The sequence below is a fragment of the Mauremys mutica genome, chromosome 5 (genome assembly GCF_020497125.1).
Source record: "Mauremys mutica isolate MM-2020 ecotype Southern chromosome 5, ASM2049712v1, whole genome shotgun sequence".
NCBI classification, from domain to species: Eukaryota; Metazoa; Chordata; order Testudines; family Geoemydidae; genus Mauremys; species Mauremys mutica.
Window position 1 is genome coordinate 127,418,106 of NC_059076.1, and position 17,279 is coordinate 127,435,384.

The 17,279-nt window shown below is 39.2% G+C and overlaps 1 protein-coding gene across 2 annotated transcripts in view; it reads right to left on the reverse strand.

Annotated features, from left to right (window-relative positions):
- The window catches only part of UVSSA (UV stimulated scaffold protein A), a 100,427-nt gene that overhangs the window by 47,498 nt on the left and 35,650 nt on the right, over positions 1 to 17,279 (reverse strand). For both annotated transcript variants that reach the window (XM_045019033.1, XM_045019034.1), the window contains one exon: positions 10,840 to 10,948. In XM_045019033.1, coding sequence (XP_044874968.1) covers positions 10,840 to 10,948 — 109 coding nt within the window. The remainder of the gene's footprint in view (positions 1 to 10,839; positions 10,949 to 17,279) is intronic.

The following is a 17,279-nucleotide window of genomic DNA, read 5'->3' on the forward strand; positions in this document are numbered from 1 at the left end:
AAAAGATGCTGATTGTGTTGTGCAGTGTTCAGCACCTTCAACTCCTATGAACTTGAGTGGGAGATGAATGTAGTCACCAACTTGAGGAAGGGCCTACAGATTTCAGAAGGACCTTACTTACAAGAGGGACCCATGCATGGAAGTGTGGAATCTACTCCTTTGTCTATATGAGAAAGAAACAATTTTAAAATTTTGCTGGAAGTAGAAAAATTTTTAATCACATGTTTTTCTGTAAATGTCCAAATATTCAATTTATATTAAATTCTTAGGTATATTTTATAATGACTTAAAATATATTGTATTATTTTTCTTTATGGGTTGCTGTAAAAGGGATATTTTTGTCTGAATATGATTTTTTAATGCTAATGTAATGTAGCAATTTTACTTTTAAGTTAACAGCTAAAATATTTCTAATAATTGCATGCACTAAGGAAAAACTTTAATCTTTTTGGTATACAGTGGATCAAAGTTGTAGTTTGAATATTGACTATCACAGGAGTTCTCAAACTGGGGGTCGTAAGGTTATTACATGGGGGGTTGCGAGCTGTCAACCTCCATCCCAAATCCTGCTTTGCCTCCAGCATTTATAATGGTGTTAAATATTAAAAAAGTGTTTTTAATTTACATGGGGGGTTGCACTCAGAGGCTTGCTATGTGAAAGGGGTCACCAGTAAAAAAAGTTTAAGAGCCACTGGACTATCACCTCTAGGCAGATTTCTGATAAACCATTTATGAAGGGCAGTATTTTAATTATGTAGTCAATAACCTTAACTATTCATTTCCTCAATTTTGAAAAAAAATTTAAATAGCAACCTTAATCTTAATTTAACAAAAGTCTTCATACTTCCTTTTTTTAAAAAGAAAAAATATGCTTGTTTAATCAGAGGTATTATATCTTCTGAATGAAGATAATAATGATGAATTGTGTGTTAATATTGTTGTCTTCTGATAGGGGGGAAGAGGCTCCTAAATTTTGCAGGACACAGAAAGCAGGAGGTAATGCTGTTTCTTACTCCCTTTTCAATAACTGGTCTGAGTTTTTCCCTATAGAAGTCAATAACTGCCAGTAAATTCTCCATGTAACCTAATGGACTAATTGGTCTATCGTGCTCTTGGTTCTGAATTTAATTTCTGAGAACGGGACTATGAATTCTAATGTTTTTCTGTTTACTTTGGTCTTCTCCAAGTTTCTGAAGAATGACTGCACATAACCTGAGGGGCACTGAGACATCTCTTGTGCAGCTCCTAGTCCTGAGGTACACAGAGCAGGATCACTGAGCCTAGGAAGGAGGCTTTTGAGTTCTGTAATGCATCTACACTCAACTGAAGAAAAATAAGACTTAGAATTTATGAAGTCCAGATCCCAAGAATGAAACTCAAGATCCACAACATATTAGACCTACGATATTAGCTAAACCAGTAGCTCTCAAACTTTTTTACTGGTGATCCCTTTCACATAGCAAGCCTCTGAGTGACTTAAGCCACATGATTTATAAGGAGAGGCTGAGGAACTGAGGTTTTTTAGTCTGCAGAAGAGAAGAGTGAGGGGGGATTTGATAGCAGCCTTCAACTACCTGAAGTGGGGTTCCAAAGAGGATGGAGCTCGGCTGTTCTCAGCGGTGGCAGATGACAGAACAAAGAGCAATGGTCTCAAGTTGCAGTGGAGGAGGTCTAGGTTGGATATTATGAAAAACAATTTCACTAGGAGGGTGGTGAAGCACTGGACTGGGTTACCTAGGGAGGTGGCGGAATCTCCATCCTTAGAGGTTTTTAAGGCCCAGCTTGACAAAGCCCTGGCTGGGATGATTTAGTTGGTGTTGGTCCTGCTTTGAGCAGGCGGTTGAAGTAGGTGACCTCCTGAGGTCTCTTCCAACCCTAATCTTCTATGATTCTATGATCATTTTGGGCTCTTCAAAGTTACTGGATAGTTACCAAAGTTATAGCATAAAAATACTAATTTCCATCTGCAACTGCTCAGAAGACTGTGCCCCATTTTATCACCCACACTGATCTATACATTCATGACCTTCAGCCTTGGTCAAAACTCCTCAATGTCAAGGCACAAAGCCACATCATGAAAAGCAACCAATTGTTATGAGATACAGCATCCCATTGGCAACAAAGGTCACTAGTCACCTCACTCCAGTACTCACTTCTTTGATCTGACTACTACTTAAGCACAGTCCAGTTCAAGGTCATTGTTATGACAGTCTAACCCAGGGGCGGGCAAACTTTTTGGCCTGAGGGCCGCATCGGGTTTCGTAAATTGTATGGAGGGCCGGTTAGGGGAGGAGGTCATGGCCCAGCCCCCACCTCCTATCTACCACCCCCCCCCCCCCCCGGCCAGGACTCCTGCCCCATCCAACTGCCCCATTCCCTGATGGTCCCTCTGGGACCCCTGCCCCATCCACACACACCTGCTCCCTGTCCCCTGACTGCCCCTGGGCCCCTGCCGCCCCATCCAACCCCTCCTCTCATTCCTGACGGCCCTCCCGGGACCCCTGCCCCATCCACACCCCTTCTCCCTGTCCCCAACTGCCCCCAGAACCCCTGCCCCTCACTGCCCCCTGCCACCCCACCCAACCCCCCTCCTTCCTGACTACCCCCCGGGACCCCTGCCCCCATTCAACCCCCTGTTCCCCCCAACCCCTATCCACACCCCCGCCCCCTGACCACCACCCCGGACTCTCCTGCCCTCTATCCAACCCACCCTGCTCCCTGCCTCCTTACCGTGCTGCCTGGAGCACCAGTGGCTGGCAGTGTTACAGCCGCGCCACCCGGCTGGAGCCGGGACATGCCACCACCGCCACCGCGCAGCTCAGAGCACTGGGTCAGGCCGGGCTCTGCAGCTGCACTGCCCAAGGAGCTCACAGCAGAGCCTTGTGCCGGCTCCGGCAGTGGAGCGAGCGAGCGAGCTGAGGCTGTGGGCGAGGGGACTGGCTCCATCTAGTGTTGAAACTGAGAAGTGCAACAGAGTTGAGCTCAAGCACCATGTGCGGGCCATATTCAATTATATTTTCAGAATTTGCTGCGGGCCAATAAAAACTGACCCGCGGGCCGCAGTTGGCCCGCGGGCCGTAGTTTGGACACCCCTGGTCTAACCCCTCCATGGGATTGGTTCTAGCCACATGAAAGATTGCCTCCTCTCCCCTCTCCAACTGTGACCTATTATAGCAGTTCCACTTTACTGGAACAATGAAACCATCAACCAACAAGGGGAAATTAACGAGTGCAGAACGTTCACGGCAGCGGGACTTAGACAAAGGAACTAATTTCCACAAGAGATATCAATAACCACAGACCTCACCACTTTTAAAAGTAAACGTAAACCATCAAAAATTTTTTTAACTAAGTCCTTCACACACACGCACACCAAGAGAAACCCCTGTAAACTAATCAAAATATTTTTCCTACCAGCAGGTAAGAAACATAGGGGTGCTCAAGTGCTGCAGTGAGAAAAGCTTGAGACAAAGTGGGTTGTTTGTTTCTCATGGTTTCCAAGATCTTGCTCCATCATGCACATTTTTGACAGAGCAAGAGAGAAATGGGATTTGAGCTGAAGACAGCTAATGGATGCTTGCTAGCTTTAGTATGAAGATGCCTTGGTTAATAACATCTTGAAACAGAGGAAGAGGTTTTTTTCCATGTTGTGATAGATATGAAAGCCTTGGGTCTGCATAGAGTTCTGTTATAAACAGCGAAATAACACTTGATAAAGATGGATATTTCTAGATCGGCTGAATCTCCATGAAGAAAGAGAGACCAATGTGTAATAGTACAAGAGAACATTTCTTTGCAGCTTAGACTAAATGGTTTCCATTTCAGTTCATAAATGATTTTACTGTGCTGTATTTTCTTGCCATGTTTTGCCTTAAATCTTTTATACTATTATGACTAACAACAGTTACAGTTACAGTTGGAACTTGGTTTAGATAGAAGATAAAAGCACAGAAGTGTTTCTATAAGCAATAATTACTAATATGATTTTCTTGCTTTCTGGCTCTCTTCAACTCACTCCGCATCAAAAAGGGAGATGGGCACGAAGAGCTAGAAAAGACTTGGCATGGCTAAAGTACAAATTTAGTTGGATGATATGTATAGGAGACTGACTAAAGGTTAAAGCTATTGTTTCCACAGTACCACAAAGGAAGCACTGTGCTTGCGTTAACCATATTCTAGATTGAGAGCATATCACCACACAGGTATTAAAAGGAAAGACTAATGCTGACACCATTGTTGTGGGTTAGCATGCAATGCAATGAATCATTACTTACTGATTCTATTTAATTTTTTTTAGAAATATTGGAAAATTGACAATCGTATAGTCGCACAAGGGAAGCAAGTTTTTAAAACTAGACTGGACAAAAACACTAGTAAGGTGTACTATAGCTTGCATTGTTTTTTCCACCTCTTAACTTTACCAGTTTTGGTGAGTGAGTTTGGTGGTTTCAGCTGAGAGACGAACTACTAAACAAGCATGAAGACTGAACTACCCTTGCACCCCTAAAGGTGGTACCTCCACAAAAGGATTGAGCCACATTGTCAGGATAGCATGGCGAAGCTTGTTCTATTACCATGCATGTTGTTCCTGTTGTATGGATAATGGACTTCAGTCTCCAGGACTACATAACTAGTATATTTCATGATCATTCACTAAAACCTTTTTTTAAAAATGTTGAGAGACTGCTTGCTCTTACATAATATATAAAATAATCTGAGTGCATGAGTAGAATTATAAATTTACTTTTGCATATTTTTTATTCTCTTCCTATTTTTGTGTGGAATGACTTGCAGTTCTATTATACTGTCACAGTATTTTTTATTACTGTAATCATCAACTGCACATCTTGGTAGGCACAGGCCAAAGGGCCAGATTTTAGAAAAATTGTGCATACAAGTTGCACTTGCAAAAATACATTTGCTATTATGCAGAGATTAGGGTCCACTATGCAGAACTGCAAATACAATTTTCTGAAGAGAGTCTGAAGTGTATGACTTTTGTTATTAATTTTTAATATTTACAAATGCAATCATCCATTACTTATTGGTATTCACTATATGAACTCTTACTGTCAGGTGAAAAGGATTTTTGGTTTTTTAATTAAATGTTGTAACAGGAAGTTTCGGTTTTTAAATACTGACTGGGGAGTGCATTGGAGCCACTGGTGGGAAACTCTTCTTATCCTTCCATGCACTGGGAAGACTGAATTTAAATGCTAAAGAGCAGTTTCTGTGTTAGAACTATTCTATATTTTTGCACATTTTACTGTTGAGATAGTCTTAAAGATTCACGCGTCATGCACCAGCCTACGTTGATGTCAATAAAGCGTTCCCAGTGATTCAAAAGCGCTTGCATAATGATAGAAAAGTAACTCTTTCTGTTGATGTACTCTGTAGCAAAGTGCTCTGGTGCTAAAACAGGGATATGCATGCCATCTATCACCCCACTGCTGCAAAATCATCCACTATGTCCTGCACGTTGCCCAGAGTCACAGTCCTGCGTAGCAGAAGGCAATTAATGGCCCTGCACACTTGCATGACAATGGCTTCCGCACTGGATTTCCTGACTCCAAAATTATTCCCGATTGACTAATAGCAATCTGGAGTTGCAAGTTTCTATGATGCAATCTCCACCCGCTTCACTGTCAGTGCAGTTCTCATTTTGGTGTACCTGCGCTGGAGAGCTATGGCAAGTTCAGCGCACGGATCCACCAATGTGGCCTGGCGCATCCGAAAGTTCTGCAGCCACTGCTCATCATCCCAAACTTGCATGACAATGTGAGATACCAGTCAGTGCTTGTTTCTCGGGCCGAGAACCAGCGCTTCATTGTCTGCAGCTGCTCCATGAACGCCACCAACAACATTGAATTGTTTCTTTCTATGTCCCATAACAATCTAGCCTCCAAGGAATTGTCTTGTTCAATGCAGGTCCTCTTGTGGCTATGCAAATACTGCAGGATCAGGCAACACTCATAATAATAGTGCAGAGCTGTGCAGGCTCCATACTTCTGTCAGAGGTGGCAGACAGAGAGAGAGCCAGGCGATTTTATGGCATTTTGGAAAAAGAAAAGCACAACATATTTTGGGCTGAAGACAAAATTATGGGATGGAGAACATTGAATTAGGGAAAGTTGGCCCCATGCTCCCAGTCACCCCTGCATGCCTTGTTTCATCCCTATCAGGCACTGCAAGAACTTCCCAAAAGACCCTGCACTAGAAGGTGGTGAGTTGCACAGTGGGATACCTGTGTACTGCATTTGCATTCTGCATCAATACAAGCACTCCTGGTAAAGACGTGCACCGCCGACACAAGGAACCATGTGTGCACACACACAAGTGGTTTAATAACTGCAGTGACTGTAAGCTGATGTAACTTAGGTCAACATAATTTTGTACCAAAGACATGGCCTTAGTCTGTCCCAGTAACATCACATTATGCAAGCTAGGAGACCAGATTTGTTTTTAAATGAATAGAGCCCCAACTTTTACTGCGTTAGCAGCACTCCAGAAGTATTACAGTCGTTGGAAGAAAAAATATAAGTCAATAGCAGTGATAGTATTTTCAATGCAAAGTATCAAAATCAATTCTAATAAAGTTGTACCGATAATTTTCTGTATTAATTCCTTTTCATCTGAACTTGTGTCTCTTTTCTAGATGAACTAACAATCTGGGGTGTCTTATATAAGTATCTGACATTTTTCTTTTAATTACAGTGCAATGACTCTGTGATACTGCAAAATGGCTGGCCTCTTGTCCCACTACAGACATCAGGTGCAAGCATAAATAGGGATTATACAAATGGGAGGTCGTTAAAAGTCTGGTAATGCTAATTTGGCATGACACCCCTAATGGGTTATATCTTCACACTTCAGTTACCTAATCACCTAAATTCTTTTAACAAATTTACATTTCATCTTACACATGGAGATTCAAATTGACTTATCTATTTCTCCCCCCATCCTACAGTTCCATGATAAAACTCAGCTCCTTATCTTATCCTTTAAATATTATTGTAACTTTTTGGGGTTGCAACATTTATATCTATATACTCTCTCCAAAATAAATTTTCCCTTGGCACAAACTTTTTAGATCTCAGTGGAACAACAAATATAGATTTGCAACCAAAAATAGTATTGGAAGTTGCAATTCATTTCACTGGTAAATACTTTCATTTCTCTTTGGGAAAATAAAAGAGAATTAACTGACTTTCTGATATGACATTTAGATTACCATTTTATAAATTTCAGTGGTTGTGTATTACATCTTTGTTTTATTACATAACATAAAATGTTAATTTGAGGAGCTGTTCGACTTTCATTGTTTATTCAGGTGCAGAATCAAGGGGGGAAAAAACCTTTAAATTATTCAGACTTTCTGTAGAACAGCAAGAGCGTATTTAAAATTGAAGGTGTAATATGCTGTAGTTAAGAGATATCAAACATATTAGACTTCTGAACTGAGGTGTAAAATTCCATTGTTTCTTATATGCAAAGCATTTCACATGAATTAAAAACAAAGCTACCAAAATAACACTTCAGCTGTATAAAGCTGGGATAATTCAATTAATTTCAATAGAGTTCACCAGGGACAATTTTAACCCTTTTGTATCTGGAAAAAACAAAATGTCTATATTTAGTTAAATATTTAACCCTTCAACACAGTTGAGTCTCCTGCTATCACACCACACATCTTTCCTATGCACATGATTTATCCTTTTAGGCCCAGATTTTTAAAGGTATTTAGGCAGTGATTTGCTCAGCATTGCAACACCTCTCTTAGGGTACGTCCATACTACCCGCCCGGAGACTATGGAGACAGAGCTGAGTTTCGCCCAGTAAGTTACAAATATACTTAAGTATATGTTTTCATCCATCCTCATGTGCTTAAGATCTTTTCTGAATAAAGATTCTTTTTTGAATTGGGGCCTTAAAACAGTAATTTTTTCCACCAGAGAAGGAGCCCATATTCTCTCAGGAACACAACAGAAATAATAATTGCTAGCAACAAACTTTTAAAAGAAATCAAATAAAGGTCTATGAAGTTCATATTAAGTATGTCCCCTAGCTTCTACCCAGATATATATACATGCAAAATATCATTGTCAGGTTTGAGGAGGAAGGGGGAATTGGCATTTTGGTTCTTCAGTTAAAGAAAAGTAGAAGAATGTACCTTTTTATTAGCTCTATTATTTATAGAAATAGGGAACTGATTATTCTATTCTATACAAGTTCTCATCAATGCAGTATCTGAGCACCTTCCAGTAAGTGCATTAAATGATGTGACTAACATCTGTTACATGTGGTTTGTTCATCCTCTCATCCTCTTTCCACAGGGAGAATTGTGTGTGCAACTGTTCTGTTTCAATATTGCATTGTTTGTGGGGTTCAATGAACCCATTGCTATGTGTTTATGATAGAGGAGGGCAGGCTGAAGTCATGTGCTTTGCACTTGGAGTGGAAGGTGGTGAGGATTAAACTGACCTTTTATATGTTATGCTAAGAATCTTCAGGCTGCTGTTAAACCACACATGGAAGCCAAGTTCCAGTGCTTGGTACAATCAAGGCAAAATACACCAGATTCCCCTCCTAGTGCAAATCCTCTCCTTCAAGTCCATTCTCAAGTAGTACTGCAATGCCTACTCAGAATGAACCAAAATGTATATAACTAAATTGAGAGGCAGTTGGGGCAAGTGATTATTTACTGACTGATGTAATTACATTAACATTTATAAAAATGGATATATATATATATATATATATATATATACTGTAAATATTTGATTGTCTCCCTTTTGCCCACTCTTCCTATATTGCTGGTTTTAGGATTGTGAGCTCTCCAAGGTAAGTTCTGCATCTTCATATATGTTTACCTAGCACAATGGGGATCTCATCCTGTTTGAGGCCTCACTTGGTTTTGAGGCACTAGCATGACTTGATATTTTGAGGTTTCCTTGAGCTGACTTTGTCAACTACTGCAGTTAACTTTACTGCAGACCTCCCACACACTGTAGTCAGTCTACATGGTATGAGACAGTCAAAAGTACAAGGTCACTCTAATTGCCACTTTCTCGATTTATATATGCACACCTAAATCCCCTCTAAGTTGCGTGGCTACCCAGCAGTGTACCAAGTGCCCCTCCCCGCCACTGCTCCTGCCCTGTGCCTTGGAGACCCTGGCCAGCGGCTCCCAGAAGCCTCCTGCTTGCTGTGAAGAGCAAGATGTCAGGGTGTCCCCCTCCCCTGTACCCCATCTCCACAGATCTGCGGGGGAACACGACAGGGCTCAGGAGTGGGATGTGGGAAGGAGCTTGCTGGCGGCTGCTGCTGTGTCTGAATAAGCAGGCTTCAGACTGGTGAATGCCAATCTACTTAAAGGGGCAGCACATGTCTGTTCACACACACACACACACACACACACACTCTTTCAAGCTCCCCTCCCAACACATACTTGTATTATTGTCGTTGTTACTTCTTGATACTTCCTGCAATACACATATATTCTCTGTAACTGTAGTCTTTCAAAGTATTGTTATTTTAGTTTTTTGACTGGTTTATGCATTTCATCATTTTTATTTCTCTCTTACGCTTACATTTAATTCTTTGAGTAGTGAGTTCTAAAATGCCTAACCTGTCCTGGTTGGACTAATTATCCCTATGGCAACTTTTAAAATATATATATTATATCTACATTTTTTTCTACTAGTGGCATTCTGCATTTATTCTGCACATGGATAGAAAAAATTAAAGGGAATATTAATGCACATACCTTAATATTACGAAAGAGAAAGATTTGGCTTTCTACATTAAAAGCTGCAGACTGACTTCCATACAGCTCAAATTACACAGAAGTTTTAAAAAATGACATGAAGAAGAGTGTAAAAAAAAACCACTCACACAACATTTTTAGTCAGTCTCACAATCAGCAGCAATGTGAGGCAGGAACAAAAAACTTACTACACTGCCAAGGATTTTTAACTTTTACTTGATGGCAGCATTCTCCTCTATACCAAAAGCTTCTGATGCTCAAAATGCACAATGTTACAGAGAAGTAAAACTCCAGACACTTATGAAGCATTACCTGGGAAGGACAAGGACTAATGTACTGGAATTTAACTGTTTTAGATCAACTTTTTCCAATAATTCACCTGTCAGCTTTATAGGTATACTTTACAAGTACTCATTTATTTCAAAAAGCTTTAGAATGTGTTTGGAAAAGAGGGATGCTAGATTTAAATGAAGCAGACAAGAACAAGATTATATTTTGTTTGTCATCTAGGATTCCCTTAGTGACACTACAACAAAGTACTGAGAGGTTGAGCTCCACTTAACCTTTTGTTACGATGACACCCACATTGGAGAGAGAGAGGCTAGGTTGTGGGCCACATTTAACCACCCTCAGGGCGTTAAGTGGCTGTGTGCCTGCAGATGCTATAATTGCAGCGAGCAACACAAAATCCTATCCTGTTTCACCAAACCATCCTCAGTATTTCTAAGCCATGGTTGTTTACAATTATACTCTCCTACCACCCTATTCTGAGTAAATAAATATCCTTTTTTAGCACACATGCACACACACATACAGAGCAGCTTCTGTCTCTAAATTATAGTGGAACATGGCTGAATGAAATAAGCTCCTGGTCTCAGTTGCTTCTCCTCCTAGAAAGTATTTGTTTATCTAGAGCCAATCGCTGCTCCCCTATCTATGTAATGACTTCCTCACAGCAGTCAGAGAGATTACCCACACCACTGATCACTTTATTACTTCATAATAGCTGTTTATTTACTTTACTGCAGCAGTAACATGCAGGGATAAAGCTTTTCACAGCTGGGCAAACTTACCATATTCCTTACGCAGGTGGTCTGGAATGTGGGGCTCATAACCTTCCTTCTCAGGGACCTCCACAAATTCATCTTCATCTTCATCATCTTCATTGTCGGAGACTTTCATCTACAGGAAAAAAATACAGAAAATGAGACTATTTTTTCTTCCCTCCATATTGAGAATATTAGCAGACAGCAAGACAGTGCACTACCGAGGCTCTTCTGAGCCAAAAGTATTTCCCTAATTATGTATTTAATCATCATCTAAGATTAGACCCCTTGTTTTACATTTCATCTCTAAAGCCATCTTCAATCCCTAAGAGATATCTTCTTTAAAGGTTTCTTATCCATTAGAAGACACACAGTTGATGAAGTGTGAGAAAGTGTGAAACTATAAAATACAAAAAAAGTTAAAACAACATTAAGATCTTGACTTAATGAGCAAGTGATAGTGAGCCTTATCACTGCCTATCCTAGTTTTGTTGGTTCAGCTCATTCAGCACAGGTTATGTAAGATCACCCACTGTGTACACCTCCCCTACGCATACAACAGGCCAAATAGGATGAGCAAAGGATGGGCTGGCAGCCTCAACTCTGATAAAATCAAGGACATTCAAACTTGCCTTAATGTCATGCCATTTTACTGTGCTTCTCCTCCTTTGCAGAGTTGGAGTCTATTCTGGGACTTATTGAGGCATGTTGCCTGGGTGGATGGAGGGACATTTTTAAATAGTCCCCAGAGACCCTGTATCTTAAAATAAGATAATTATTACAGTATACCCAATTTGTCTGAAGAGGGCATCCACATTCACAATGGTTTCCCCAGTTTAGAGAATACTGTCCAGGCAATTTTAAAAGAGACACGCTGAAACTAATACAACCCCAATAAATCAAGCCATTCTGAAAAGCCAACAGGCGTGTTGTTTGCATCACTTTGTTTTGGGGATATATGATTGCATTAAGAATCCAGCCAACATCAGGAACAATTCTTTTCAACAGGCCAAGGGCCTTCACTGCATATCAGTCTGAGAACCCAAACTGCGGTAAAGTCTGCAGTAGATATGGGAGACTGGGATATAAGACTGTGGCTCAATTAAGTGGGATTCAATTAAAAGGGATTCTACTGTATTTACTTTTTGACAGCAGCTTTAAAAGAAAAAAATACTTGCAATACATAAATATCTTATCTGATTTGAAAGCAGGGCCGGCTCCAGGCACCAGTGGAGCAAGCAGATGCCTGCGGTGGCACATGCTATGGGGCGGCATTCTGTCCATTCTTGGGGCGGCAGAGTCCAGGCAGCTTTTTTTTTTTTGCGCTTTGGCAGTTTGGACAGCCGTGGTCCAAGCGGTTTTTTTGTTTGTTTGTTTTTGCTTGGGGCGGCAAAAATGGTAGAGCTGGCCCTGTTTGAAAGACCCTAAACAATTACATCATTAGGTTGCAAACCTTACTACGTGGAATCTAAGGAACTGAAATTATTGGGATTTTTAAAATATATGCATGTATAGCCCATATTATACATAGACTGGAATAGTTATGAGTAGTTGAAAAATAAAAATGCAGTTCCTATCAATTAATCAAAGTAACTAACCCATATTAGAGGCTATCAGCTTCCTAAATTTTTTTTCAGCTAATTTTTGCCATGAGTATGCCAATGAGACTCTACAACCTTCCTCCAATGCCTCTTTCTTTCACATACATCTACCAATACATTTCCCCTCAAAAATTATTATCTGGGCAAACACCATTTGCCCCTTCTTCAATGAGAATTTGTATAGCTAACTTATAAAATCCCTAAATTCTGGTAGTCTCTTAAAAAGACAACAATGCTGCCAATCACTAGTATTTTATTTCTCTTGCCCAATTTGGGGAGATTTTAAGAGATTTACATGTCACAGAATACAGGAATTATTGTAGTTTTGAAACATGCTTTTATGGGTTTGGAAAACAATGCAAAGGATCCAATAAATGAACAGTCTTACGACAGAACTCTCAATCACACTTATTCAAATTCCCTGAAGTAAACAAACTCAACAGAGAAATAGGTGATTAGATCACCTATGATAATTTTTCCCCCACCACAGATTATCACTTAATTTCCTTCCCACTGCACTTACCTCTTTCACGCAGGTACTAGTTGTAAAAAGCACAGGAGGAAGAAGCAATTTCCCCCTGCAGCAGAATTTTACCAATGTAATTCACTAATCTAATCGTGTGTCACAGCTGCACACTTGAGTTCCTCTAAATCATACTGAGATTCTGAAGCCAAAAAAACTTGGAAACCAAACCTTAGTCTACTGACTATATTAAAAATCAACAAACTTAGCAAAACTTTGCATCAGCATTGCTTATAAGTGACACTGAAGCTCATTTCTAACACAAAACGTTCAGTTGCCTTTGACACTGCAATTTACCCTTCAGTAAGTGAAATTTAGAGGACGATTTCTTTGTTTCTTAATTGACTCTTTCCACAGAACACTGTAGTCCTAAATTTTAAAAAGTCCTAAAGGACAGTAGATTTATCAAGTGCATCATAACCAAACAGTATCTTTCTTCCCCTAATTATTTTTTGGGTTTAATATTAATTCCCAGAAACTCGTTTGAAACCAGCCCTGAAGTCAACAATACGTAGCTACAACCATGGACGTCCCATTGGCCACACTATCACTACCTCTAATCAGCAGACCGAGAGTTGTCATGCTCTAGGCATGCTGGAGGGCTCTGAGTTTTAAATTACTTTTCACTTCCCACTGCAATTATTCCTCTTCATCTTAAGGAAAGAAACAGTTCATCCCTGCCTGGTATGGCCAAGACAGACAAATGCTGCATCTGACCTCTCATGGCCCAGATTGGAAGTCAAACTAGGGTTCCAACACAGAAAGGGTCAAGTGCGCTACAGCCAATCAGAAACACACCAGCAGACTGGGTTAGCCAATTACCAAAAGAGGCACATCAATTTTTAAATTTCAAGCTTTTAGAAGACCTTTCAGTTGGCCTTTAGAAAGAGAAATATTGTAGAGTTTTGCTTTCAGCACAACATGAACAGTTGAGAGACTGAAAAGAAACTAGTTTGTTAGCAGTGTGGCTTCAAAGTTCTATTTTTTCCCGTTTTCTACTTGTTAAAGGCAATTTAGGAGATGGGAGCAAATTAGTTCTCTTCTGGCTAGTTAGAGCTGCCTGTTTGTCCTGTTAAGAGAGATGATTGTGTCAAACTTTCTACTCTCAGTTCCTATTTCTGAGTCAGCTATAAAACAAATTACAGCAAACTGAAGCTTGTTATGGATGATCTCAGTCTAGAATTTGTTTGTGCAAAATGTGAAAAATCAAAAATAAAACTTAGTTAAGGCTGATAATCTAGCCTAAACCCAATACATTGTGTCTAGGATATTGGAGACGTTTTAGTTCAAATACTTACCTACATTATATATATTGCAAAACTTGGGCAAGACTTCAGGACACAGAACTTCTCTTAACTTTAAATTTCCCTTGCTTTGTTTGTTTTATTTCCTCTATATTGCTTGAAAAACTTAGCTATAAGAGGCTTCACCAAACAACCTGCATATCTCACATAGCTGACTTAAAAACTGAACCAGGAGCAACATCCTTGTATACCTGGATGATCTCAAAAACTTCGAAGCACACAAAAAGCCCTGCTGTGAAAAGGTATAATCAGATGCAAATTCACTTTGTTTAGGTACAATCCATGAACTGCGCATTTAGGTACTATAGGAAACATTAATCATAGGAAACTGTAATTTTTGTTATCAGTCTAACACTAATCAAAAGGGAAACCTGTCACTACCGCTGACCTGTGAAACGTCCCAATTATACTCTTCGGAAATGACAGGAGCACTTAACTTCCTCACTGAGTAAATGACGACGATCAATCAAGTTTGAATAACAATGAGCCACGGAGCTGAAAATTATTTTTTGTATAGAATCTACCCAGGAATTTATGAAAGGTGAAAAGCAACCCAAGGTTTTAGGGGCATTATGGCTTTCAGCTAGTGCAGTGCATATCAAACACTAAACAGAATTTATGTGTTTTAATTTTCTAAAAAGGTAGATGTGGACTTGGTGCTACAATGCATAACATATAATGCCAGATTTTAAATATGGGGGTCATTTTCATAAAATATTATGCTTATTGTTTGCACCCTTGAATTTCAATGGGGACTTTTATTAAATTTAGTTTTCCTGTAAAAATATTTAACTGCTTAGCTAACTATTAGGAATTAAGCTTCCTTTTCTCTCTTAACAGACATAACGTATATTTTTATACCATTTTAAACAAGCAGCTCTATCTTCCTTTTGGTTCTCAAATATGTAGCGAGGTTAATCGTAGTTAGAAATTCAAAAGTTGTGAGGTACTATTGACTAGTTACTTCTTAACATGTCAGTGGAATGAAGAAAATTAATTACATCTATATCATTCCCTTCATGCAATTTTGTTCCCTTTCCATTCCACTACAATTGACTCAGTCAGATGAGAACTCCCCAGCAACATTACTTTAGTCAGAGAAGTCACTGATATAAATTCCATTTCCCCAGCACCTGCTAAGAGCATTTATTCCATACAGCCCTTTTGTTGCTCCCAGACTGAACAGCATAAATGCTTTATGAAATGTGAGCCATCCTAATGTTGCTTCTCCACTTTTTTTGTAATAAGAAATGTAAATTTTGGCAACCAGTTTTAAATTGGATTAATTTCTTAACAACGGCCACCTCAAACTACCAATTAGCTCACAAGATATTCATTTAAATTAACATTTTAAATGGTGCAATTCACTGAAATATGTGCCTTTTGGAATTCATGGCAGATAAATTTAGACACAAAAACAATTCAAAACATAATGTATATGAATCTAACAAAACTGATAAATTATCAAGTGTTGAGGCATGCAGATCAGAAATCTGTGTGCTACTTCTTGTGCTCCTCTATATCTGAACAGAAATATAATATAAGCTCAGGTGATGGATACTGGAATATAAAGCTTTTCCCTTCTAGGCCACAGAATTAAATCCCCACTAAGGTCAGCAGTCACCAAAAGTGGTTACCACACAACAGGTAAAATATTTGTGTTCTCAGTCTAGTTAGCAGTTGAGACGAGACCACTTCACAAAAGCCATCATCACAACTGGCATCCTTGTTGGCAGTATCAACTTAGTTGCCAGATCTGAAGGATAATGGAGAGTCAACTACGTCTCTTATACTACAGGATAGTCCCTCAAATATAGAGTTAACATATGTTTATGAGGCAGCGTAGGGATGTTTGTAACGGTCATTGCTCATGATATACATATTCTGTGGATAAATGCATTCTTTCAAATGAATATTGTCAATCCATCTTTTGTAAGCACTAAACTAATTTAAATTTAAAATAAAAGATATCCACCCAACTGATAAAGTAGCATTTTTCTAAAATGACAGAATTCCTGAATAGACCCTCCCTTTCAGAATAGTGTTGGTTTTAGTGAAGCCAACTTCCAAATTCACAGGCCACAGTGAAACATTTCCTACTGTATCTGTTCAGAATGTTAGGAATGTGATAGAAAAATGGATGTCTTGTCAATTCTACTGCATGTTCAATGGCAGTAGGTTAAAGCAGTGCTGACTTATGTAGTTAGTAGCTAAGTGTACTTAGTCCTTCTCTAGAAGGGAAAAAAAATAAATCAGATGCTTCCTTCCTGAGGCCTCTCTTAAAAAATAAGAGCCCAAAACAAGATATAGTGTGCTGGCAGAAATCTCATCACAACTCCTCTCTACTTTTGAGCCTATGCCTTACCATGCATCCAATGAGTTAATGTATCTTATTATAATCAACCATCCAGTTACATGCATTGCTCATTTATCCTAAATGCTAGCAAACTACACAAATACAAAAAAACCTGCAACAAAATACGTTGCAAGATATGAAGCCTTTGGTCCTTTTCTCAGTTTTATATGGATTCCTACATTAAGAGGATTTAGAAAACGGAGTCTCCACATTCATAGTTAAACAAGCAATACAATATCTAAAATATATAATGCAATCAGTTTATAAAACTAAATGTACAGGAGTTACTAATTATTTTAGAAAGGAAAGAGAAAAAAAGACAACACGTAAAGAAGCTGTATCTACTTACTCGCTAAAACACTGCTTGCAAACTACAGCTGGGACCATTAAATAAATTTTGTATGGTCTAATTAACTTGGTTTGCAATCTCAATTACTTCTCATCCTAGAAATCACTTGTGCTCTGTTTTATGTGTCTCTGTTTCCCTTTTTAAAAAAAATGATGTAAGGCATCCTCAGACAAGTGAACTCTAAACTTCATTTGTCTTTCAGCAGGCTTGATGGCTATGCATTTAAAAACCCATTCTATCTTATAAACTAAAAATTAAATGTACTCAGCTGTGATGGTCGTCATTGCATCTGCTATTTATATGCTAATACTCTCACTGGAAGATCTTGCAAATT